General features: G+C 58.5%; 1 protein-coding gene across 4 annotated transcripts; it reads left to right on the plus strand.

Moving 5' to 3' along the window:
* Nucleotides 1-237: 237 nt before the first annotated feature.
* On the plus strand, nt 238-24,966 carry HNF1B (HNF1 homeobox B). 4 transcript variants are annotated; one of them, XM_056323775.1, is made up of 9 exons: nt 238-629; nt 5,873-6,072; nt 7,424-7,688; nt 8,119-8,360; nt 15,690-15,853; nt 18,783-18,918; nt 19,043-19,234; nt 19,972-20,090; nt 23,023-24,966. In XM_056323775.1, exons 1-9 carry the CDS (start codon nt 292-294, stop codon nt 23,041-23,043), a joined length of 1,677 nt encoding a protein of 558 aa, XP_056179750.1. In that variant the 5' UTR covers nt 238-291; the 3' UTR covers nt 23,044-24,966. The 4 variants fall into 4 exon arrangements, with proteins under 4 accessions (XP_056179750.1, XP_056179757.1, XP_056179763.1 ...); XM_056323782.1 differs by having other exon boundaries at nt 18,786-18,918; XM_056323788.1 differs by having other exon boundaries at nt 7,502-7,688.
* The last annotated feature ends 91 nt before the right edge of the window (nt 24,967-25,057 follow it).

Genomic DNA, 25,057 nt, shown 5'->3' on the forward strand with positions numbered 1-25,057 from the left:
GCTGCCCCCGCCGCTCCCGCGGGGCCTCCCGGCGGGCCGCGGGCAAAGTCCGCCCAGCGCGGGCGATAAGGGCCGGGCCGGGGCGGGGGCCGGGGCCCGGGCGGCGGCCGGAGGAGAGGCCTGCCGCGCTGATTTGCATAAGCTATATTGCCTAATGGTGGCGGTCATGGCTTGGTAGAGGGGCCGCCCGCGCCCCGCAGCAGCCCGCCGGCCGGGGCGGAGCGGCAGGCGGCCGAGGGCGGCGGGAGGCGCGGGGCGAGCGGCGGGGCCGCGCCGCCGGCGCCCGGGAGGATGGTGTCCCAGCTGAGCGCCCTGCAACGGGAGCTGCTGGGCGCCCTGCTCAGCTCCGGAGCCACCAAGGAGGGACTCATCCGTGCCCTGGAGGACATGGTGCCCGCCGCCGGCTTCGGCGTCAAGCTGGAGAGCCTGCCGCTCTCCCCCGGCGGGCCGCCCGACGGCAAGGCCGCCTTCGCGCCGCTGGCCAACGGGCACGGCAAGGGCAAGCTGTCGGGCGACGAGGGCTCGGAGGACGGCGACGACTTCGACACGCCGCCGATCCTCCGCGAGCTGCAGGCGCTCAACACGGAGGAGGCCGTGGAGCAGCGGGCCGAGGTGGACAGGATGATCAGGTACCGGCGGGCACCGGGGGCGGGTACCGGGGGCGGGGGGGCGGGCACGGGCTCCGTCTGCAGCCGCTCGGACCGACGGTCCCGACCCCAAGCACCCTGCCCGGGGGTCGTTCCCGGTGTGCCCTGCCCCGTCTGTCCTGCCCGGTGGCGGGTTCCGGCGCTCCCTGCCCGCCCCGTGGTCAGTCCCCGTGGCGGGTCCCGGCGCTCCCTGCCCGCCCCGTGGTCAATCCCGGTGCTCCCTGCCCGGTGGCGGGTCCCGGTGTCCCCTGGCCCGGCGGGGCTGTGCCGCGGTCCCCGCGGTGGCGAGGGGCCGGCCGGGCTGGGACCCCGCTGCGGAGGGGAGCGGGCAGGGCGAGGAGCCGGGGCCGGCCACACCGGGGCCCACCGGCCGCGTCCTCCCGCCCCGTCGGGGGCTGCCCGCCCGCCTGTCGCGGCGGCACCGGGGCCGCGGAAGCTCGAACCGGCCGCCGGCTCCGTCCCTCCGCGCCGGGAGATAAAACATAAACTGCAGCACGTGGAGCCCGGGGTGTTATTAATTTATTTCTATAAATCATCAACAGAAAGATACACAAAGGGCCGCGATGGGCGAGCGGAGCGGCGGGTTATTCATTGCCGAGGCTGTAAAGCGGCCGGGGAGGGGGGAAGGAGGACACCCCGAAGGCGGCGGGCTGGGCAGCAGCGCGCCCCGGGATGCGGCTCTGCGCCGTGCCGTGCCGTGCCGTGCCGTGCCGTGCCGTGCCGTGCCGTGCCGTGCCGCGCCGCGGGGAGCGGGGCCGCCGTCGGGGCTCAGCGGCAGCGCCGGCCCCGTCGGCTTGTGGACAGCATCGGATCCCCGCCGTACCCCGGGGCAGGGGCAGCCCGTCGCTCCTCCGGGGCCACCGGGGCGGTCGTGGCTCCCCCCGACAGCGCACCCGGTGCAAGTGGGTGGGGAGCCCCGCGGGAGCATTTCTGCATGCAGCGGGGGCACCTCTCTGTGTGCCCCCCCGGCCTTGCACTGCGGTTTTCATACCTGTCTTGGCGCCCCAGCAGCACCCCGAGCGTGGCACTGATCCTGCCCGCCAGGCTCAGCCCCCGATGTGTGCCTGTACCCCCTGCCAGCGCCCCGAGCCCATCTTCATCCCCAGTTCTTGCCCCCCAAGAGCCCTGGTGCCACGGCAGCAGGGTGCCAGGGCCCGGTTGGGGATGGGGACACCACGGTGGCCGCTGCGGTGAGCGCAGGGGTGCTGGAAGGGCAGACGGGGCTTTCTGGGGCCAGGGCTGGGCAGTGGCAGCCGTGCCTGCTGGGGGGCCTGGCTGGCACACACAGGGTGCCAAAGAGGCTCCACGCAAGGGAGAAATCATTGTTGGACTTTTCTGTGGGGTTCCTGCCCCTGCTGTGTAGCACCGTGCTGTGCACCTCTGGGTGCTCTGCCTGTCCCAGTGCACCCCTCTTGCTGGCTGTGCCCATCCCAGGGTGCGTGGGGTGGCAGTGGGGGTGCTGAGGAGGCTCAGCCCCAGGATCGCTGTGCTCCCACAGGTGTTTCTGTGCAAAGTTTGCCTTTGGTGCAAACAAGAGCAGGCACATGTCCCTGAGGAGCCTTTGCAAAGAGCTCGTGTTTGCTCTAAGAGAGGCCTTTGTACTTGGAGAGGGAGCCGGGTAGGGGAGTCAGGAACCATTTATTGCAGCCATGCACGGGGGCCGAACCCCTGCTGCTCCCACTGCCCAGCACCAGCATCCTGACCCCGGGGCTGGCCCACTCTCAGGCTATTCCCATGCCTGGGGGTGCTGAGCTCCGCAGCAATTTTGGGACTTCGGTGCAGGTTTTGCTGCCGACCTGTGGTGTGGGCACAGGCCGGGATTGCCCGGCGCGGTGCTGTGGTCCCCAGCAGTTTGCACTGGCTGTGGCCTCTTGGCAAGCAAATCGTTCCCTTGGGCCTGTTTGTGGCACGTGAATGGCTTCAGCTGCAGCGGGTGAGAGAGGGCGAGTGCTGTGCTGTGGGCACAATGGCCCCACTGCTGGCACGGTGGTTTCTCACAGCGCTTGGCCAGGCAGGTGCCGGTGGCACACGGAGCTCAGGTCCAGGATGAGATGCCCCGCAGCTCCCTCACTGCCCTGTCCCACCCCCAGGGCTTGGCCTGAGCCCACTCCGGGAAATAATTTATCCCAGGAGCAGCCAGATGCCCTGGACCGAGAGAAGGTGCCCACTCGGGTGGCCCGGCTGGAGATGCCCCGAGTGGCTCCAAAAGGCGCGGGGAGCAGCGGGTGCAGCACACCTCCCGCCCCGACCCCTGCGTGCGCTGGCAGATGCAGATTAGATAGGTCCTTTCTATAGGCAGCTGGGGTTATAATCCATCTGTATAAATTCTTGGCATATTTCTGGGGGGATGTGGATTGTATTTACCTGTTTTCAAGATTGACAAAGGGGGTTAGAGGGTCTGGGAATCCCTGGGGAGAGGGACGGGCTTTGCCCCCGCTGTGTGCGGGGCTGGGGTGGGAAATGTCTCTTTCTCAGTCAGCGTTGGCAGCCGGGCTTCACCTGGGTTAATTTTGTGCAAGAAAAAAAACACCTTTCCTTGATTTTGGTGGAGAAGAACCGTGGAACCAGGGCTCTAAACTGGTTTTCCAGTATTACAAAGCACTCCTGTGTTGGGTTGGGTTGTTAGTTTTGGGGTTTTTTTTGCATGTAAAGTTCTGATGAAGATTGGACAATTAATGTGGGGCTTTTTTCATTTTGGTGACAGAACGGAAAAAAATATGGGCTTGTATTGAATCAAAAAGTTTTCCTCTCTTGCTTTTTAGGTTAACCAAAAAAGAAAAAAAAAAAAAAAAAGCCAAACAAACACTCAAAGGTTTCATTTTGGGTCAAGTCCAAACATTTTGTTTAACATGAAACAAAATGTTTGGGTTTGGTTTCAGGTTGTTTAACCCTTTTGAATACGGTCAAGTTGATTTGTAAAGAAAAATCACTGCTCAGAAGTTAAGAGCCGAATAATTGTTTTGAAAGTGTAAGTGTGAAACATACTGGAAATATTAAGGTGAAGCCTTTCTTAGAATAATAACATGGAGGGAAACTCGGGGACTTTTTTCCTAATTCTCACGTATTTTTTCAAGCCAGAACTTGCCAAATTTTATTTAAATTCAGAAATCACGTCTGTAACCCCCGAGTCACTTGTTTGACATTTTAACAGTGTGCTCAGTTGCACTGGCTCACGATTTAACTCTGGAAGAACGATGCCCTTGACTTAGTTGTGAGCCAAACTGCTATGAGAAATGATAATGAGCTCTGTTCCATTAACTTATTATTAATCAGCCATTACTAGGATCAGTTAGGTGACATGAACTGCCTGTGACAAAAGTCTGCACGAGCCCCTCGGCTTGGGCACAGCGGCCAGTGGGCTTCACCCTGCTTCGCCGGGAAGGCGCGTGTGGAGGGGAGCTGCGATGGAAGGACATTTTCTTCGCATCCTTCACGGTGGCTCTCGTCTTCTCCTGGGGCAGCACGAAGACCCGAGAGCCCCAAACCCCCATGTGCCACAGCCGTCCCTGCCGGTTCCTGGTGCCGAACGGCAGCGAGTGGCTGCGGGGCTGGTGGCCCAGCCACGGTGCCGTGCGTTTTGGGGACAGGAGCGGGCTTTTCTGTTTGCACCACGCTTAAGCCAGCCTGGGGTCCAGGCTGGTGGGAAAACCGGAGTCGGCGTGTCCGTGCGCCCATGCAGGCATACAGCTCCACGGTGCCGGGCGGTTGTCACCGTATAGAGGACGCCATATATGTGGTGGGGTTCCCCTGCCCAGAGGATGCAGGATTGGGCACAGGGACAGTGTCTCTAGGGAGGCTCCGTGTCCCTTCTGGGCTGTGACAAAGCCCCGGCTGCCGTCAGCGGGCTGGCCCCGGTTGGGTACTTTTACTTTGGATCCAACCAGCTTTTTTTTCATACTGCATGCAGGACAAAAAGTAAGAAATCTGCTTGTTGGGGTTTTTGGTTTTGGTTTTTTTTTCCCCTTGACAAGTTGAAGGATCCAAAATAAGTAATGAATTGGGAAAGCAGTCGGACGGTTATTCCAAGCGCAGCGTTGGAGTATCGCATTATTTGTGTGCATGACTGTGACCAGGCTTGGGCTCCACACCGATTTTGGGGCATTAAAGCACTTCCGTTTAGTCCCACGTCCTCCTGTAGCGCAGAATAAACCCAGGGGGCTTCCACGCGCTCCCCCGCTGCTGTGCCCTGCTCTCCTCAGCGCTGGAGAACGCAGGCAGCATCTTGATTTTTGGCCGTAATTTTATTTGTCCTCTCGATCGGTGTCAGCTACCCCAAGGACACCAAAGTAATGTGGATGTAGGAAAAAGTCATTTTACACCTGGATCCTGCAGGAGCCAAATTCGAGTGTTTAAAAATAGTCGAGAATGACTTAAAATTATTGGGGTGGTGGTGGTTTTGGTTTTGCATTTGGGGGCTTGCTTGAGTTTGGGTGCCTGGTTTGACCTTCGCTTCTTAGCCTTTTGCCTATGGCCCGCAGGTGTGCTTCGCTGTTGCGGAGCGTGGAAGGAGGGTCTCTTTTAAATGAGCAGAGATTTTAAGATAATTACCGCTGCAGGAATGGAAGGGAGAAGGTAAAGCAGCAAGCGCGGCAGGTGGGGTTCGGTGGCTGTGCGGGGGTCCCTGCCAGCTGGCGGCAAGCCCGGGGTCTGGGGCACAGTGCGGGTACCGTGGCAAGGGGCAAGGAAAGCATCCCCAGCGCCTTCAGGTGAGAGGTTTCTCTTTCTTCAGAGGTACCTGGTATAGTCTTCCCGTATCCACATGTACGCATGTGTCCGTGTATCCTGCGGTGTGTGCATATCTTCAAGGGGAGACACTGCACTGAACTTCGTAACAGCAGCAATTAGTGGATGGGGCTACGTACGTTTCTCCTTGAAGGATCTGGAGGTGCTTTACCAGCATTAATGAGACCTTGATGTGCCCCATCAGGACACCGGGACCCTCTTTACTTCTCCCTCCCTGGGAGAACAGCCTGGTGGGCATCCCCAGGGTGGCCGTGGCACCCTGTGAGCCCCCATCCCACCGGCCCCTCCTGGGGCAGGATGGGGCTGTCTTGGGAGGCTGGGATGGCATTTGGGAAAGACAGATGCTCAAAGGATCCTGTGCCTTTCTGAAACAATTTTCATCATCATCATCATCATAATGGGTTCCCCCATCATGGGAGGAAGCAAATACCAGGTACTTTTCCCCATCAGGAGAGATTAACCCTTTGTTTCCATCCCCACAGCGAGGACCCATGGCGGGCGGCGAAGATGATCAAGGGGTACATGCAGCAGCACAACATCCCGCAGCGGGAGGTGGTGGATGTCACCGGCCTCAACCAGTCGCACCTCTCCCAGCACCTCAACAAGGGCACCCCCATGAAGACACAGAAGAGAGCTGCCCTCTACACGTGGTACGTCCGCAAGCAGCGGGAGATCCTTCGGCGTAAGTACCCGCGCCAGCGCTCGCCCTTCAGGGCTGGCAGGGGGAGAGGGGGGGCCCCGCATCCCGGTCCTGTCTGCGGGTACCAGGCATGTCAGGGGCTGGGCGAGGAGCAGCCCCCTGCCCTCTTCCCTGGCAGAGCCCCCTGGACCTAGCATCTTCCCCAAAACAGTTTTACAAGTAAAATGAATTTAAGGCACAGGAAAACTGGGCGAGAGCCCCTCTTGGTCACAGTAACACTGTGCGAGTTCCCCCAAGCCCATCCACACAACTGAGTTTCTGTATATTTTTATTTGTTAGAGCTGGGAAAGCAATTAATGATTACACACAGTCAGATGCCTTTCCCACCTCTGCCCTCTTTTCCTCTCTGTTTCTTGGGACAGCTCATTTTCTGCAACTACTTGCAAAAAAAAAAAAAAGAGAGAAAAGAACAAAACCTGTGAATTGCTCATGTCCATAGCATGGTCTGTGGGCAGTCTGTGCTACTTAAGATGCCAATGATTTTGGCCAAGTGCACGGACTATGGCTTTTGTGCAGCTCTCCCACCAAGCCCTGCCCCAGGGTTGGTCCCCTGTTGCTCGATGCGGCCCCGTTTTCAGCTGAGTTGCAGGTTGGGGTGCTGAGACTCCCCCCTTAAAAGAGCTCTGCCTCCCTCCTGCAAATGGATGCAGTATCCAGCGGATGGGAAGTGCAGGAAAGGGTTTAGCACCAAATACCATTGCTTTGAAAACACACCTTGAGATGTTAGAGCAAACAGAGCCTGCTCCAGCCTTGCCCTGCGTTTCCCCCCTTGTCACAGGGGGAAAAGCCATTATAAAAAGAGGGAGAATTCCCCTGCAAAACTGAGAATAATAAAACCCTCCCATTAATCTCCCTTTACTGCCATGGTGACAAGCGCCGGGTCTGAGGCAGGCCGCTGGGGAAGGTCACCTCTGGTGCCTGCCCGCCTTGGGCACAGGGCCGGCGTCCCACCACGCTGGGACGGGAGTGCTGGGCCAGCAGGGAGAGGCACCCTCTCGGGGGGCTTTGCAGCCGTCCTGCCTGGCTCCTGGCTTGTAAAAACCCTCCCTGAACAAGTGCGTGCCAGTAGAGACCCTGCCCATGAATATGCATGCCCTGCACATGCTCCCCATTAAACACTGTCCTGGAGGGCTGGTAATAACTCCCCTGCCAGCATGCAAGGCTGACCCTTCCCTGGGGTGGGTGGCCGGGAGCACCCGTCTTGCTCCAAAGCGTGCGGGGGCTGTGGGCTTGGGGTGCGTCGGGAGGGGACCCGGGGGGGGCAGCTCTGCGCGCGACGGTGACTCTGAGCAGCGGCTACAGGCCAGCTCACGTCTGCTCCTTTCTCTTTCAGAGTTCAACCAGACAGTCCAGGGTTGTGGAAATATGACAGACAAAAGCAGTCAGGATCAGCTGCTGTTTCTCTTTCCAGAGTTCAATCAGCAGAACCAGGGGGCTGCCCAGCTCGACGACACCTGCTCCGAAACCCCCAGCAAGAAGATGCGTCGCAATCGGTTCAAGTGGGGGCCGGCCTCCCAGCAAATCTTGTACCAAGCCTACGACCGCCAAAAGAACCCCAGCAAGGAGGAGCGCGAGGCTCTGGTGGAGGAGTGCAACAGGTAAAGGCTGCTCTGCGCCGCCCGCTGCCTCCTCGCCCGCCCTGCAGCCTTTCTTCCAAAAAGTGCTTGCGATGCTGGGCTTGCGGCTTGCAGCCCTGGCCACTGGCCCATGGCATGGCTCTGCTGAGCTGCCTGCCCTCTTTTTGCCTTGTTTTCCCTATCTGGGTGATGTCCAGGGCTAAGTGAGCTCCCCGCTGGGGCAGTGATGCTGTGGGGATGCTGTGGGGATGCTGCAGCGTTACAGCAGTCTCAGAGGGAGGGTGGGATGGCTTTTACAGCATGGATGTAGCTGGAAAGAGCAGGCGGGCTTGTAGGGAGGGCTTAAACACCTCCAAACTCACCTGTCCTCCCACGGCCCCCCTGCCTGGTGGTGCTGGCAGAGGCCCCCCCAGCAGCGCCCTTGTTCCAACATGTCCCCTTGCACGCACAGGGCTGAGTGTCTGCAGCGAGGGGTGTCTCCCTCCAAGGCGCATGGGCTCGGCTCCAACCTGGTGACCGAGGTCCGCGTCTACAACTGGTTTGCCAACCGGCGGAAGGAGGAGGCTTTCCGCCAGAAGCTGGCCATGGACGCCTACAGCTCGGGCCAGCCCCCGCACAGCATGAACCTGCTGCTGTCCCATGGCTCCCCCCACCACAACCAGCCCAGCGCCTCACCTCCCACCAAAATGCCAGGTAAGCCCTCGCTGAGGGTGCTCGGGCGTGGGAGCAGTCGTAGCGCTGGCTGCTGTGTCTGCTGGGGATGGGGGTGCTGAGCCCTTGGGGCCACACGTGGGTACCTTTGGGGGAGGGGCGGAGGTAGGGACCCTGGTCCCTGCCGCAGCCTCGAGGAGTGATGGTGAGGAGGAGCAAGCACCATCACTGCAGTGTCGGTGTTTGCTTGCTTGGTTTCGTTCACCAGAGTCCCGGTGTGGATTCAGCTGGACAGGGTGGGGGGTGGGCTGCTCTGCACCTGGGCTGCTGGTGAGCGCTGGTTTCGGGGGTGTGGGGTGCACAAGCAATGTGGCAAAGCCTGTAGGAAGATGTGACAGCGCATCCTGGCCTTGCTCTAGGGCTGCAGCTGGCACGGGCTGGGGGCTTGGTGCTGCACCATCCCCGTGCCAGAGGGCATGATGAAGAGAGCTGCTCGGGGGGTGCAGGGCTCACCCCAACCCTCACCGCTCCACACCAGTCTGGCCCCGCTGTGCACAGTGAGGAGCCAGCTGGGGGAGAGCAGGCTGCCGGGGGATTTAAGGAGATAACGCTGCCGGGGAGGGGGCTGCATGCCTGGGGAGGCTAATCGGGGTGGGCTGGGGTGGCGTGGCATGGGGTGAGAAGCATTGTTGGGAGAACAATCCCCATTGTCCCCCCACCTGCCTGCTGCAGCCAACTCGCCGGCCCCGGGCAGGCGATGAGGGCCAGCGTGGGGGCTGCGCCCCAACCACCCCGCGTCCCCCCTTGGCCATGGCACTGGCACAGCCTGGCTGGGAAGACTAAAACCAGCCGCCTCTTGGAAATGACCCTGCCTGGCTCGTTACACACACCCAGCTCGTTACAAAGGCAAATGAATAGAAACCCGTGTGGCAAGGAGCCCCTGTGGGAAGGGCAAGGTGCCTGGGGAGAGGAGGCTGGGAGCTGGGGACGGTGCCAGTCCATGGCTGGACACCAGTCCTTGGGCGTTAGCAAGCGAGGGCAGCCCCCAGCGTGGTACCCGGGGGATGCAGCAGCCCCGGGTGGGCACACAGCATCCGACCCAGCTCCCAGCCATGGGAGGGCCAGGCAGCATCCCACCCGCTCCTGGGTTCTGCTCTCCCCAGGGCCGGCTGGCGGTGACCAAAATGTGACCCTGCCCCAGGAATGCCCCACACAATGGCAGGGACAGGGAGGACGTTTGCCCTCCTGTCACCGGCTGATTGCTTACAAGGTGCCCTACAAGCACATTGTCAGCAAAATCAGCTGTTTTCAGTGTCGGCCGGCAGCCTTTACAATACCCCACCAGCATGCAGCCCCGCATTGTCATGGCGTTGTCCCCCCCGTGCATGCTTAATTGACAATTAAGCCGGGGCTTTGAACGAACCCCGCTGCCTTTGATGTGCCCCCGTCCTGCCAGCGCACAGGCAGGCACCCCACAAGAGCCTTTGTTTTCTTCTATTAGGGGACGGCAATTACTGTAACCGCGGGCATTTATCTCGGGGCTGGAGGGCCGTTAAGCCCCAACCTTTATTTTCAAGTCGGAGCAGTGGCCAGCAGGAGCCGGCCGTGGCTATAGGGCCGATGACAGCCCATTTGGAGGGGCTTTTGAGTCAGGCAGGAGTGATGGCTGTGGCGGCGGCAGAGGGCCCCTCTAGAGGGGTCAGGAGGGCTTGGCCACGGGATTTGGTTGGTGTCCGGTGGTCGTATCCCGAGGAGGAGGAGGTGGGCTTGGCGAGGGCCACGGTGGGGTTTTAGGGCTGGTTTGGGGGCAATGGGCAGGGATGGGGCTCAGCCGTGATTGCGTCAGGGTCACTCGGACCAAGCTGGTGCAGCAGGCGTGCAGCTCCCAAGGAACCGCTGGGTCCATCACTGCTTCGTCTTCCTTCAAGAGACATTTGGGGACCCGCTGCCTTGGTGGGGCCGGCCCCGCTGCCTGGCTGACCCCATCTGGGGCTGGCCACGCTGGGATTTGAACTGCCCTTGCACTGTGTCTGGAGTCTTTAACAGCTTAATGACGGTGCTGGGACGCTGCCCGCGTCCTACCCCGGCGCAGCCCTGTCCCCCCGTGACACCCCTCAGCAGGATGCGGTGGGGCTGGCGGCACGGGGCAGCTGCAGTGTCGCTGCCCGGCCCGCAGACAAAGGGGGATCGCCTGCTCCTCAGGACGTCAATGGGGTCTTGCAAAAGGGCGTAATGACAGCCAGGCAGGGGTAAGAGCTGTAAAAGTCAAACATCCTCCCGGCCTCTTCTGGGGGACCCATCTGTCAAGCCTCAAGCTGTAGTTTTTAACTATTTGGAGGTAAATACTTAAAGCCTATCTCTCTCAGAGGCTTCTCTCAGACTCTGGACTTTTCCCTTCCTATGGGGTATTATCAGCAATCTTGGTTCCCTGTTTGATTTGAAGGTCACTCAGGGCTTTATCTCGGTGCCATGCCATAGACTCTGGCTTATGCCATTTTTATCTTCAAGAGCCCCAAAGACAATTGGTGCATTGATGAGATTAGGTGACGCACTGCCCCGCTTGCCAGCCATCCCCCGCCTCCCACCCTGCATACAAAGGGCTGGCCGGCGCCCGTCGGACCCCACAGAGCCCCGTCCCCACGGCCAGGGGCCACAGCATCGCCTCCAGCTGGTCCCGGGGGTCCTGCACCGAAAAGTGGTCGGGGCACCCATCCGTCTGTCCATCCATCTATCCATCCATCTGTACCTGCTCTGCAAATATCAGAGTATCAGAGCAGTATCAGAGCAATCATATGTGCATATATATATATTTGTGTGTGTATATATACATAAATGTACATTACGTATATATTTTTAGGTATCTCTACAGATGGAGATAACAAACATAAAAACAACTCAGTACCACCCCTGAGATTCTTCCTAAACCCAAAGAGCAATTTAAGTGTTTTGACTTCTTCTTAAAGAAGCGCCCATCAGTAAACCCTCGTTCCAGAGGTACTTTGGTTTATGTCAGGGTCCTACATGCTGTTCCTTGGGGTATGTGCTGGTTCTGACTGCAGAGCCAGTGCCAGCGGCTGTAATATTTTACTGTTGGGTGCATTGTGGGGCTCGGTGGGTGCAGTGTGCTGTTAGGAGCTTTTCCTGGTTTTATGGGGGGTAATTAGAACTTTATGATAGCAGCGAAATGGGAGGGTCCAGTCCCCATAAACAGGTTTATAATGGATATAAACTATGCACCTCTGTAACTTTGCAAAATTAACACTTTAGAGACAATTTGAGTGGCAGCCCAAAAATCAGAGCTGCCCTGGGCACTGCCTGGACCTGCATTTGGGAGGGTGGAACGGTCCCAGCACCGACCCAGCTGCTGCTATCGTGTCAATAGATGCAGCATCACCGAGCCCAGCACCCAAAAATGACACTTTGTCTTTCTCGACCTGCTGCTGGGCTCCTGGTCCACACCGCCGGCAGCATCCTCATGGGTCGGGCAGGGCCGGGGCTGGATCCCTGCCGCTGCCTGAGTCATCGGTGACCAGGCACGTGGCGTGGCCGGGTCTGTTTTGGGGTTGGGCATTGCCGGTGATTTGCAGGATGTTTGCGAAGCGCCGGGCAAAAGTGCAGCTTGGTGCTGGGGCAAGCGGCAGCAGAGGTCGGGATGTGCGGTGTGACGGCAGCGGCTCTCACTGCACAGGAAATATATTTAGAAGTACAGTGAATGTGGTTGTTTGGGTTTTTTTTTTAAGTACAATTTAATCATATCAATATGACTGAAAGCAGGGGAGGACCAAGCTGCTTCGTTGCTTTTGCTGGCCAAAGACACAAGGCTGGTGTGTACCTAGAAAATGGCACACCCCTGCAACGAGAACAGCAAAAATACCTATTGCTGCCTGACCCCCCTGATAAAAGCCGGGTCGGGGAAATGGGTCTGGCACCCCTGGGAAGCTGGGGATGCTGGGGCTGGCTGCAGAAAGCCATGGGTGCACAGGACCCTGGAGCCCCAGGGCAGTGGGTCTGGGGGCTGTCACGCTGCCTGGCGGCTGGAACACAGGGTTAAGGCTACAGGAGCCGGACCCTGCAGCTTGTCTGGAAACATGGGAAAGCAGTAAAACATTTCACGGGCTGTGCAGCTCAGGGGCCGCACAATAGCCGGGTCCCATAAACAGACTTTTATATTATGGCTGTAGCTCCAGTAAAAAAAAAAAAAAAAGCCTTAACGAGGGTAGGCTCCATGGCCAGGCCCATTCCCGGTGATCACCATGCAGGCTCCTCTTTGGGCAGCTGTGCAGAGAAGGAGGAATAAATCTTTTTGCATGGGAGCTGCTTCCAGCTGTGCAGGAGAGCAGCAGGAGAGCAGTCGTGTCAGGCTGCGATAGCTGCCTGAGCCCCCACGCATAAACCTGGACCCCACAGCTCCCTGCTCGCCCCAGGAGGAAAAACCTTCATGTCCTGGTGCAAACAGCCAGAGCCGTCCCCGTGTGTTCACCCCAGCTGCTGGGTCCTGAGCGGGGGTCCCAGCGGTCGTGCCATGGGGGGATGGCAGGCTCAGCACCCCGGCGATGGCAGAGCATGCCAAGGGGGGTCTCAGGGAAGCCTGAGCACGGTCCCTGGCGTTGTGTAGAGCTGTGTCCTGCTGCTCCAACAGATAAAGCCCAAAAGCAGGAAAACAGGGGCGGTGGAGGTGGCTGGGGAGGAGTAACATGCGCTTGGGGCAACCTGGAAAACAGCTCGGAGGTGACTGTTGCCCAGGTAGATGCTTTAGGCTGGGCTGGAGCTCACCATGTTCACTGGGAATGGGGAGCTGGGAGGAAAGGCACCCGCTGTCATCGGGGAGCTCTGTTACAGCCACAACAGCAACGGCAATAACGCCTGGTGCTCTTTTCCCAATATTAATCACCTAATCTGCCCAAAGCCATCCCAGCTCTGAGGGCATACACATAATACCCGTCCCGTGCTAGCAATGGGAAAAACCTGTGCCAGGATCGGTGATGGCTTCCTAAAGGTCTGCAAGGTAGCCATGGCGGGGGGCGATCGCCCTGGCCAGCAAGCGCTCTGTGGGCAGACCCAGGTGCCCACGGGCTTTGGGGACGCAGGAGCCCCCCACCAGCCCAGCCCCTACCTCTGCGGCGGCGGGGTCCTCGGTGGGGCCAGCGGTGACACGGCTGCCACCGGCCCTGGAGCCCGACCTCGCACTCCTCCGGAGAGTTAATCTTCATCAAGACTCGGAGCCTTCAGCGGTTTTACCGACAGACCCAGAATCTCGGTCACCAGACTATCTGGAAATCTCAGCGTTGGTTATTGTTTCTCAGACAATAAAGTGTTGTCCCTGGGTTTGCAAGGAAAAGCTTGAAAACCAGCTTTTAACCTCTCATATGTTTTAAAGACAGCTTCGTGCCTTTGGGTGTCCTGACTCTTGAGGTACAAGCATCCTCAATTGGCTATAGCATGATTTTGGGTTTAAAATGGAGTTTTTACATTTTTTTATTTGTTCTTACTGAAAGCTTCACTGAACCCAAAAGAGATTGAAGACTGAGCAGAAACTCTGCTTTTCTTTCCAACGGGAGCTGCCTGTGCTCCTCGTCTATCTTTAAGATCACGCTCAGAAGAAAGGGCTTTATTTTATCTGCCCTCCCATTGTTTGACCAGCGCTGCAGGATCTGGGGCCGGCAGCGGCTGAAGCACACTGCACGAGGCCGGGACCGCAGGGAAGAATGTGTGTGACAGTGCCCCGGTTGAGTAATGTTTACCCTGTTCACGGCAGGGACGTCCACTCGGACCGGCAAATATCCACCTGCTAGAGGACATTCTTTTATTATCAGGGATAAAAGGGGTTTGCTGGGAAATGATCAGGAACCAGACATCGTGGGGAGATTCCTATCTGTGGGACGTGTTTAACCAGCTGATGGGGAAAATTCGGAGGTGATTAGAGTGACTTTTCCATGGTTTTGGTGAAGGGCGCAGGTAGCCATCTGTGCTTTGGCAGATGGTTTTGGAGCTTGTGGAAAGCTCCTGGGCACCAGTTACCATTTCTTTCCTTTTCCTGGATTCAGAGACTTCTAGGATAGCCCTTAGAGCATCCTTCGCCGAGCTAGCCTGCATCAGCTCTTCCCCTCGGACACCTGAGAGGAGATCCAAAATCCCAGGGGGAAGATCTTTTACCTGGGTGTGTTTTGTAGCTGGGGGTGTCCACACTATGCCAGGACAGCCGAGAAGCCACTGGCAACCTCCACAGTCTGCACCTCTCTGGCCAAGGGTCATTTTGGGGAGCCGTTCCCAATGCCCCTGTGCGGTGGCAGGGGGTCACGGGTGGACGATGCTCTTGGTGGTCTTGGTTGGGAGGCTGAGCTTCGCCACCATGCTGTCCTGTCCCAGGAGAGCTCTGGGCTGCCCATCCACCGCTTCGATCCGAGGGCAGTTCAGTCAACCCAGCCAGGAGCACGGTGCCGGACTCCTTGTAATAAATGGCTTTTTGCCGTAGTTGTCAAGGCAGTCCCGTAAAAGACGCTTTTGTTTCCCGTGGATTTTCCTCGGTTAATTATTTGCAATCTGTAGATGCCTTTCCCTGACACATGGCTGATCATATGGTTATCAGTGCAGGGTGTTTTAGCCAAATTAAATATATTTATATAGAAGACCTGTGCCTGAGCCAGATTTCCCTTCTTGACGGTGGTGGGCTGAGGTCTGATTTGGAGGTTTGTGTGTGTCTGGTCCCTCTGTCTCGCTGTGATGATCTGTTAATCATACACTTGTCAAGAGGGAGGCGAAAGGGAAATCAGCTGCAGAAAGGCCTGAGACAAAAAATGGGAGTGGTGGCTGTTCAGAGCTGGGCAGACACGGGTGGCCAGGGCTGCGGGGAGCAGGGCAAGCCTCGCAGAGGGAAGAGCTGGAGGATGCCACTGCTCCCCACGGCTCAGGACCCCAGGCTGGTGTCCAAGAGCCACAGGGACATTGCAGCAATTTGCTGCCAAATAAAGCACAAGGGATGCAGCTGGGTGTCCAGGCTGCTGGCCCAGGCTGGGCTCCCTTTGCACCCAGTGGCATCGGGGCCCTGGGCAGCAGAGGGGCTGCAGCCTCGGTGGGCGCTCAGCATCCCTCACCATAAATCCCTTCTCCCTGTACTTTCAGAAGATGGGGTTGGCGAGATGCTGGGGAGCAGCACTGGAGGAAGGGGCATATTGTCTGGTCCTGTTCCTCCCGTTTGTTGTAATTTGGGTGCTTGCACATCTGTTTGCGTCCCTGTGCTGTGCATGCCGAGGGAGCTGGGGAGGGCTGGAGGGTTTCCCCTTTGCAGGGACGCTTTCGGAGGGGGTTGGCATGGCCGGGGCACCCTCGCCGGGGTGCTCGTGGGTGATGCCAATGCCTGGTGGTGTTTTGCAGGGGTCCGGTACAGCCAGGCGGTGAGTGGTGAGGCAGCATCCTCCGGGGCCATCAGCCACCATGGCAGCGGTGCCATGGTCACCACCAGCCAGGCGGTCCTGCAGCAGGTCTCCCCGGCCGGCTTGGACCCGGGCCACAGTTTGCTCTCGCCCGACGGTAAAATGGTGAGTACACCTGGCCTATTGTGGCGGCTTCGCTGATAAGATAAGAGGGCCCGGCGGGCAAAGCAAACACCCTTTCCCCGGGTTTCACACGCGGCCCATGCTGAACAATGGGGCATTGTGGGGCCAGGGCCGGCGGGTGCGTGGCCATCCCGCTGCCCGCCTCAAAGGCGGCTCTTGGCCCCCGCGCTCCCCGGCGGGCGATGGCGTGTTTTCTGAGCGCAGCCCATAAATCTGACAGAGCCCCACTCTGGTTTCTATCGATTGCATGCCTTGCAGATTGAATGCGCGCTGGGTGGATCGCTGTTTGTTTTCTCCTGCCAATGACATGGGTATTGATAAAATGCTCATTCGTTCTTTTTTTCACTAAGCCCTCCCAGGTCTGGAGTTTCGCTGGGGAAGCACTTTCCTTGCAGGCAGGGAGCTTCTTGTCCCAGGGCATCACCCAGGGTGTCAAACCCCTAGTGCTGGCTCTGGCCCCAGAGCTCCTGCCTTTCCCCATCCCCTTCCCCACACACTCGGGCTTTGCTGGGCAGAGGCAGGCAGTGGCGGTGGGACACCAGCATCCCCTCCGCGTGCCTGACGCCCCCACACACCGAGTGCTGCAGGACCATTGCAAAACAGGCGGTTGGAACTGCAGGGCTGGGCTGGGTTCCTGATGCCCGAGCACTCGAGCTGCTCCTTCCCATGGGTGCCCGGTGGGTGCGAAGCCCCTGGGAGGGGTGCGGGTGGGCAGGGGTGCGGGGGGCCAGGCAGGACGGGACGGCAGGGCACAGCCCTTGTCTGGAGCTGGCTGCCGGTGTCTGCACGAAGCCGCTGCTGTTCCGGCAGGTTTTTTCTGCTGAAAGTGAAAGTCAAACATGGCACTGGGCGGCAGGTTTTCACTTCCATTTTCAGAGGGTTGGCGTTGGTCTCCCTGCGAGGCTGGGGGGCTGTGGAGGGGCTCGTCGCACCCTCCCTCAGCTGTAGCACTGTGGAATTTCGCCTTTCCTTCTGCCGCTCTCTGGCTCTGCCTCGCCAGGGTCTCGGCCCAGCCCTGCGCACTCGGCCGCTGACCCCACAAAGCCAAGCGTCCCCTGCCGAACAGGGGGATACTGTAGAGCAAAACCCCAGCCCTGCCAGTGTGCTCCCTCTGCCCCACATGCACCCGTATCTCCCCAGGGGTGTGTTGAGCCTTGTAACCCTGAGCCTTGAAGTCATAAAATGAGTCAGGAATAAAGGCAGCAGCAGCAGCAGGCAGCGAGTGCTTGGGGCAGGGGTCCACAAGGACGAGGCGATGCTGAGCTTGGTGGCAGAGGCTGCCAGCATCCCCCACCAGCTCCTTTTGCAGGGGCCACCTCTGAGGGGTGGATCTGCAGGAGCACAGGGACAGACCCTTGGACGGGGCAGGGGGAGGTCACAGTGGCCAGGCAGCACGGGAGAAGGCTGCATGGAAATGCAGTGTATTAAACTGCGAAAAGCAAACTGGGAAGCTGGTGTGCGGCAGCAAAAGCCCTGCTGGATTATCCCTACTGCGCAGACATTGCACAGCACCATCGGGGACCGCTCAGGTCCTCAGCAACGTGGGGCTCTGCTAGCTTATCTCTGATCTTTAAGCAGGGCTAGCTAGTGCTTGCAAGCGATTTAATAAAAATATGCTGTAGGCTGTGGTTTCTAGTAAGTAAACATGTGCCTGTAGTACCCTACACGAAACCAAAACTGCCAAGGCAGTTGCTGCATCTGAAGGCAATCGTTTTTTTCAGGGGTGAGCATTACTGAGGCTGCAGAAAGCTTTGGTGCTTCACTCTTTCACGCTGCAGTGTTGCCTTTAGTCGTGGCAGTGCCAGGGGGTCTCCCACGAGGGTCCAGTGTCTGGAGGGCCTTTTCCAGTCACGCAGTCTCCAGAGGTGATTTTAGGCACGGTGCTTTGGGTCTAAACGCCCTGTGAAAGGAGCCTGGCTGCAGGCGAGCAGCGTGTGCTCACCATGAGCTGTTTGACTTGTGCAGCCAAGTGTGGTGTAACCTGGCCTTGAAGAGACTTTGAAAGTGGAAAATACCGGATCAGGAAATATGAGTCACTCCCGGGCTTTGGAATTTATTGATGGATTTGTTTCAATTGCAGCAGGGCTATCTCCAACTCACATGTGCAAAATAAACAAGGTGCTGGGATTGGTGACCAGAAATGTCACACGAAGAGCCAAAGGATGGCTCTGAATTGGGATCGAGGTTGCTCTGTCTGATGAGAGGGACTAGGAGAATGTGCAGCAATTAAAGAAATAAGGCACCTGCCCCCCTGTTTGTGCTGGGGACCAGCTTCAGTCCCCTTGGCATGCTCCAAGTGCCTTTGTGTGTCTGATCCCTAAACACCAACTGGAATCCCAGGAGCTGGCTCTGGCCGAGTGCGCCCGCGCCGTCTCACCAGTATCCCACCCATCTGCAAAAGTGGTGACTAAGAGCATCACCATGAGGCCCTTTTTATTTACTTTCCATCTTTTTTCCTTACCTTCCCAAGTTTATATATTCCCACTTTCCCCTACAGCCACGACAGTTAGAAGTTAATGAGTGTTGAGAGTCGGCAGCTGTCCCCGAGGGCAGGAGCTTGGCCTTGGGGGATGAAATGGCAAAGGCTCAGGATGTGCCATGTCCCAGCATCATGCTCCCGGGGAGCTGGAAGCTGGTGCCAGCAGAGTCCTTCGCTGCTGCTTCACTATTTATTAACAAGGTGTTCAGGGGTCCCAGCCGGGGTCCGCAGCCCTGGGGCGGTGGGAGCTGTGTGCGCTGAATGCTTTGTGCCCCGGGGAGGCTGCAACCCTCTTGCCTATTGGAAGGGGGGCCTTTGCTGATCCCCCCACAATCTCCCCACTGAAGTAGGTGGGTGGGCAGCAGGGGAGGGGGCAGGGAGCACCCCCCTCGACTGTGTCTCTGATGGTGGCTGCCCTGCCTTGCTCCTCAGCAGATCTCCGTTTCAGGGGGCGGGCTGCCCCCGGTGAGCACCCTGACCAACATCCACAGCTTGTCACACCACAACCCGCAGCAGTCCCAGAACCTCATCATGACGCCGCTCTCAGGAGTCATGGCCATCGCACCAAGTAAGCGTGCCCCAAGCTCCCCTCCACACCCCGTGTGGACCCCTCGTCCTGTGATGAGGAGGGGGATGCCCTGCCTGCTCATACTGGTGCTGACATCCCTGTTCTGCCATCCCCCTCCTTCCAGGTCTGAACACCTCGCAGGCGCAGAGTGTACCCGTTATCAACAGCGTGGCTGGCAGCTTGGCAGCTCTGCAGCCGGTCCAGTTCTCCCAGCAGCTCCACAGCCCGCACCAGCAGCCGCTGATGCAGCAGTCACCCAGCCATATGACACAGCAGCCTTTTATGGCCACCGTGACCCAGCTGCAGAACTCGCACAGTAAGGGTCGGGGTGGTAGCTGCAAAGGGAAGGGCCCAGAGTTTAGATGGAAAATAAGCTTGTGCTCTCTTCCTGCTCTCCCATGCCCGAGCTTGTGCCCTTGGCTGCTGCCTCTCTCCCGCAGGTACCAGCCGGTGCGGAGCTGCGAGTGGGATGCATGGTGGTGTGGGGTGGCCACATCCCGCCACAGCCTCTCCTCCCCCTGTGCCATCTACTGTACTGCACCTCCGGTACCGCTCCACTGCTGCCCTGCGGGTGGGATGCAGCCCCCTGCCTGCATCCTGTACAAACTTTATTTTTCCTTCCATGTTCTTACTGCTAAAACACCTGCTTTGCCAAAGGAGGTGGCCAGGCCTGTTGCACTCCCTGCAAAGCAGCCGCTTCTCCGCTGTGCCTTGAAGGGACCTGGCGTGGCCCCTCGGGCTCATCCATCACCCCGGCCCTGCTCCAGCGCTGGGCTCAGCTGCAGAGGGGTTGCAGAGCTCCAGTGTCTGCTCCAGCCACAGCCCTTCAGCCCCTCTGATTTCCCTGGGCGAGCTGCTACCCAAGAAGGAGGTGGCTTAGAGGCAGGCGGTGGTTTCTTTCCGCGGCTCATTTTACCTCATCTGTGTCTCCACACTGCTCGTTCCCATGCAGCACCCCTGCAACTGGCCGTAACAGTGCTTGGCTGCTCTGCCCTGCTGCGAGGGCTGGGGGGGCTTTTCCGTGACAGCTGCTTGTCTCCCTCCTCTCCGCAGTGTATGCACACAAACAGGAGCCTCCCCAGTATTCCCATACCTCCCGCTTCCCCTCAGCAATGGTGGTGACGGATACCAGCAGCATCAGCACGCTGACCAATATGTCTTCCAGTAAGCAGGTAATGGCTACGTGGACGCTGGCGAGGGTGTGCAGGTGGGGGTGTGGGGGGTGGAGTGGGGCTGTTTCCCCCCTAGAGATGGGGCCAGAGGAGGGTGTAGCAGAGACCCTGCCCTGCTGCCTGGGCTGCACCTCCCTGGGCAGCTGGCAATGAGCACTCTGGCACCAGGAACCCCATACCAGCCCCTTTGCGGGCTCCAAACTGCTCGCAGGTGATGCGATGGGGATTTGGGATTTGCGACTGTCTGGACAGTGAGGACTTGTCTAATGCCTGGGGGTACCAGCCGGGGCATGCTCATCCCTGGGGCAACTTCGTCAGAGTGGGAGCATCCTTCAGGGGTACAAATTGGGCTGAGAAGGTTGGGACCACGTGGGTTCTGCTGCTTCTGTGTCCAGGGTGAATCCACCCTGGTTGGAGTTGAGCAGAGGAGCTGGGCTCCGATGTGCCTCGACTTACCCCAGCCCGTAAACCTTTATCATCTGCCCGGTGCCGGCGCAGGTGTAAAGCCGGACTTATCCTGGTACACATCAGGTGTGTGAGGCCTTACTCAGACAATAGTCCCTTTTTAAAAGCCGGCTCTGGGGACTGTGGGAAATATGTGGCCCTTATTGATCGCTAGATAAATAAGAGAGAGCCTTGAACTTGCATTCAGATAAACTTTCTTACCGAGGTTTGACAGGGGAGAGGGAAAAAATGTCTGCAGCAACCACAGAGTAAATACGGCGTGGGATCGCTGAGGCAGCCCCCGTGGATGCCCGGCGAGGGGTGAAGGAGGGGGCTGGGGCTGCAACGGGGAGAAGCTGGGAGAGGGGCTGCCTGGGGGGTTGGGGTGCCCGGGAAGGGCTGATGAGCACCGCTGCTGGCTCGGGTCGGGCTCCCGCGCTTTGTAGTGCTCGACGTGCAGGTTTATCTGCGCCTGCTGCTGGGGGCACAGGGGGCAGCGAGGCACGGCCGCGCCTCGGGAGCACCATTTCCTCCGCACAGCTCTATCGGCCCATCTGGTGTGCGCTCGGCCCGAACGGCCCCGATTGACTGCGCTCTCCGCCATGGGCTGCCTTTGATGCTGGGCTGGCGGGAAGGAGCCCTGGGCACACAGGAAATGTCCTGCCAGGGGGATGGTGCCCGCTCATTCCCGCTGCCCGGCCGGGCGCCACGAGCAGCCTTCCTTGACGCAGCACTGCCTGGGGTGGTGGGGGCTCCCTTGGTTTTCTCCCTCCATCAAGCTTTTGCACTTTAATTAAAGGGGGAGGAGGTCTTGCGGCTCAGGGCAGGGGAGGTGGGATGGGGGAGATGGAAATGGGTCCCCGTGGTTGCTGCGGTGAGTGGGTGCAAAGTGCCGAGGCGGCACGCACCCACCCCGTTAGCCCCTGGTACGTGACAAACAAGCACGGGCTGGTCCTGCAAGTGCCCAGGGCAGGATCTGGCCCCTGTCCCTCTGCATGGGTCCAGGATGGGCACTGGGGTCATGTCCCCCCAGCTCAGCCTCCCAGCCCCTGCAGCCCCTTTCCCTACCAACCATTCAACGTTCAAGTTAAAGCTGGAAAAATTTACCTTTGAACGTTGATTTTTTTTCTGTGATCACCCGTTCTGTTAGCGGCAAGGGGCAAACAAAGTGCTGCAGAGGCAGCGCGGGTGCCCCCCAAATGCTGTTCACCCCACAGACAGCTCAAATGGCTCAATATTTTTTTGTGATTTGGGTTTCTGCCCGTGACTGGGGCTAACGGGGGCCATCCCTTGGCTCCTCTACGCTTTGCCTCGGCATAAGGCGGGCGCTGCCGGGCACAAGGGTGCCCGGTGGCAACAGGCTCCTCCGAGGTGGCCGGGGGGGCCACTTGGATCCCCAGGGGAGCTGCAGTTTTCAGGGCACAGTTTGCTGGGTGAGAGCTGGCTGCCGCAGGGGGGAGTGCATGGATAATCCCAGGGTACGCACAGCCCACATGAAACCCCAAATCTGGGGGGGTCACGCTGCTGCTCCCTGAGCAACTCCTTCTTTGCAAGAGGAGAGGCATTTCTCCTGCACAGCCCAGGGGCAATTCTGCACCCACAGCCCCCACGCCAGCCCCCGCAGACGCACTCCGTGGTGGAGCCCAGCTGCTCCTGGTCCTGCCGGCAGGGACCGAGGCCAGTGGGATGTCCCCTATCCCCCCCAGCTCTCCCCTCAGCCCAGTGCTACAGATTGCTTATCAGATGTTGTTATTTAGACCTGGAAGGGGCAAATACCTCCCGGTTCCTTTGACAACGCTTGAGGCCAAGCCACCATTTTTATTACGTTAGCAAACACCTGATAGTCGCGGCCCGTCCCTAATGACATGTCACGGGAGGCTCCTGGCGTCTCCCTATCTCTGCATTACGATGTTTGCTGTGCGTTCCAGCCCACAAGGTCACCCCCAGCTCCTGGCCCCCCACCCCACCGGTGGCTGGGGGGACCCTGGGTGGGGGACACCCCCCCCCGGGATGGAGAAGGGGCTGCTGCGGTGGGAGGATGCAGTGGCAGGGGCTGCTCAGCTCCTTCCCCAGAGGTGAGAGCAGTGCTGGGGGACAGCGATGAGCATGGCCCCCAGCCCCACTCCCACCCAAGCACAGGCTGCTGCGCTCAGCCTCACGCCTGGCTGCTCTTGGCAGCAGTGCTGAGCTGTGTGGCACAATCTCTGCAACAGCCTGGGCACAAACCGGCCCTTTTCTTCTTATTATTATTTTTGGGAGGGGGTGGCAATATCTGGCTCAGAAAGTATTTTCCCACTGCCTCCCCCTTGGGGGGTCACTGGGGAGGGCTCAGGGCCAAGCAGGGCTTGTGCGGCACCACCAAGGTCCCAGGGTGGCACAGGAGGTGATGCCTCCAGATGCTTTGCAATGCCCCCGGAGACCCCCGCCGTGGTGCTGCCTTCACCCCCTGCCTGCCTGCCAGTCACCGTGCTGCTCTCTCCCTCCCCAGTGTCCCCTGCAAGCCTGGTGATGCTCCACACCTCGCTGCTTTTGCACATAGCAACGGGATCTTATTTTTCCACAACATCCCGCCGGTGACCCGCGTGCTGAGCCCGGGGAGTCGCCAGAGCGAAGCCCAACGCCGCAGCGAGGAGCCCATCAACCCGAAACGGAGCCAGAAGCTCGAGACTCCCTGTCGCCGGGACGAGCCCGGATCTGCGGGGTGCCCACCCGGGACCGTGCCTCTCCTTCCCTCCGCACAGTATTTCCAAGATGTGTCTTGGGGATTTTTTTCTTAAGTATTTGCCTTCCAAGAGGCTGTTGTCTCTCCCGAGGAACTAGGAACAGCTGTACTGGGAACCGGCAGAAGGGGAAGATGGATAATATTTAAGTTATGCTCCTTCACCCGACGGACTGAGAGGGACTTGGGTCTGTTACTTGGCATTTGGAAGGAGGAATTGCATGTGCTGTTGAACTGAGCCAATTAATCTGTAAATATAGGTACAGTCTGCTCCATCCTCACCCTTCCCCACTCCTATACATAGAGATTTATATAAAAAGAAGTAAATTTTGTCCAATGGATGTAAACTACTGTAATTAAGTGCAATTCCCCCATCTGTATATATTGTTCCCTAATCTCTTCTCTTTCTTCTCCCCCCACACCTTTTTTTTTTGTTAAAGGTCAGAGCTAAGGATGGTTTTGGTTTTGTATTTCTCTTCTTCCTTTAAATGAGTTAATTCAATGACCCGGGCCTAGGCAGGATGCCAGTCAGGTAGCACCGGTCTCTGCTCTGCAGGAGGACAGGGAGACGTATGTCCTCTGTGCGGTGACATCTCATGTGAAGGAAGGGCATGGGGCGAGCTGAGTGGAGCCCTGGCAGGATCTGGCCGATCCGTGTGGGGACAGCTATGGAGATCTCAAAAGACTCTTCTGCTTTTGGGGACTCTGACAGTGGTGGGGTGGGGAAGCACTCGGGAGCCTGGTGAATGCATCCAGACTGGTGGGATGCATCAGCATCGACAGTTTTCAAGGTGAGCCTGTGGCATTCGCTGCTACAGAGGTGAATGAGGCTGCAAGAAATTCTGTTGAGATCTCCCTCAAATGAGGTTGAGAGACTGTCTCACTTTTCTTCCCTCCATGGGGTGCAGAAGGGACTGGGTACCCAGTTACTGCCTTGTCTCCTGCCCAGTAAATGGCCAGTACAGATGGCTTATTTTCCACCATTAGCAGGTTCCTGATGAGTCTGGTTGGCTCCACCCTTACCAATAAACACACGGTGCTGGTGCTCTCATGCTTGTGGTGTCTACTCTGAGCTGCAGCTGGAGATGCGGGCCCTGGGCTGTGATGTGGACACGCCAGTCCGCGGTCCCCACTGGCTGCCTGCTTTGTCTCACCTGGCAGCAGCTCTTGGAGGAAAACCTTCACAGCAAGATCTCCAGCTTGTGAATGAGCGGTGAAGGCACACCCCAGCTTCGCACCCACTGAGGACACTGGGCTCCACACCCCCCAGAGCCACGAGGGCTTTAGGTGCCCAAGTCCTACCTCCCAAAGCTGCAGAACCTGTCAAAGGCATCGCTTCTGCTTCCGTGAGATACAAGCTCCTCCGTACCCGCTCCCCTTTGCAAAGGGATCTAACGATCCCCAGTTGTGCAAATTTTTCTTGAATTTTGCAGCATGTGCCAACTTCTGAGAGTGATTTAGAGAGGTGGAGAGGAGTAGAGGTGCCCAGGGACGGATGACCACTGCTAAAAAGGAAAACACTAGATGCTTTCTTTGGGGCAAGAAAGGCTCTTTTGCTGTGTTTTTGTACAATACCTAGCGCAGTGGGACCCTAATCCTTGCAAGGACTAATAGGAGCTGCCCTACGGTGAATAAGTCATCGTAAATTGGAGACCAATATTCAGAATGACATTTAATTTAATGTATACCATAATTAAATACCATTTCTTCTGACTCATTGCTGGTGTGTGGTCTGTAAATTCCACAGTCATCATCCGCTGTGGTTTGGCAGACATCGGTCCAGCAGGGACGCAGGTTGGTGGCA

The sequence above is a fragment of the Falco biarmicus genome, chromosome 1 (genome assembly GCF_023638135.1).
Source record: "Falco biarmicus isolate bFalBia1 chromosome 1, bFalBia1.pri, whole genome shotgun sequence".
NCBI lineage: Eukaryota > Metazoa > Chordata > Aves > Falconiformes > Falconidae > Falco > Falco biarmicus.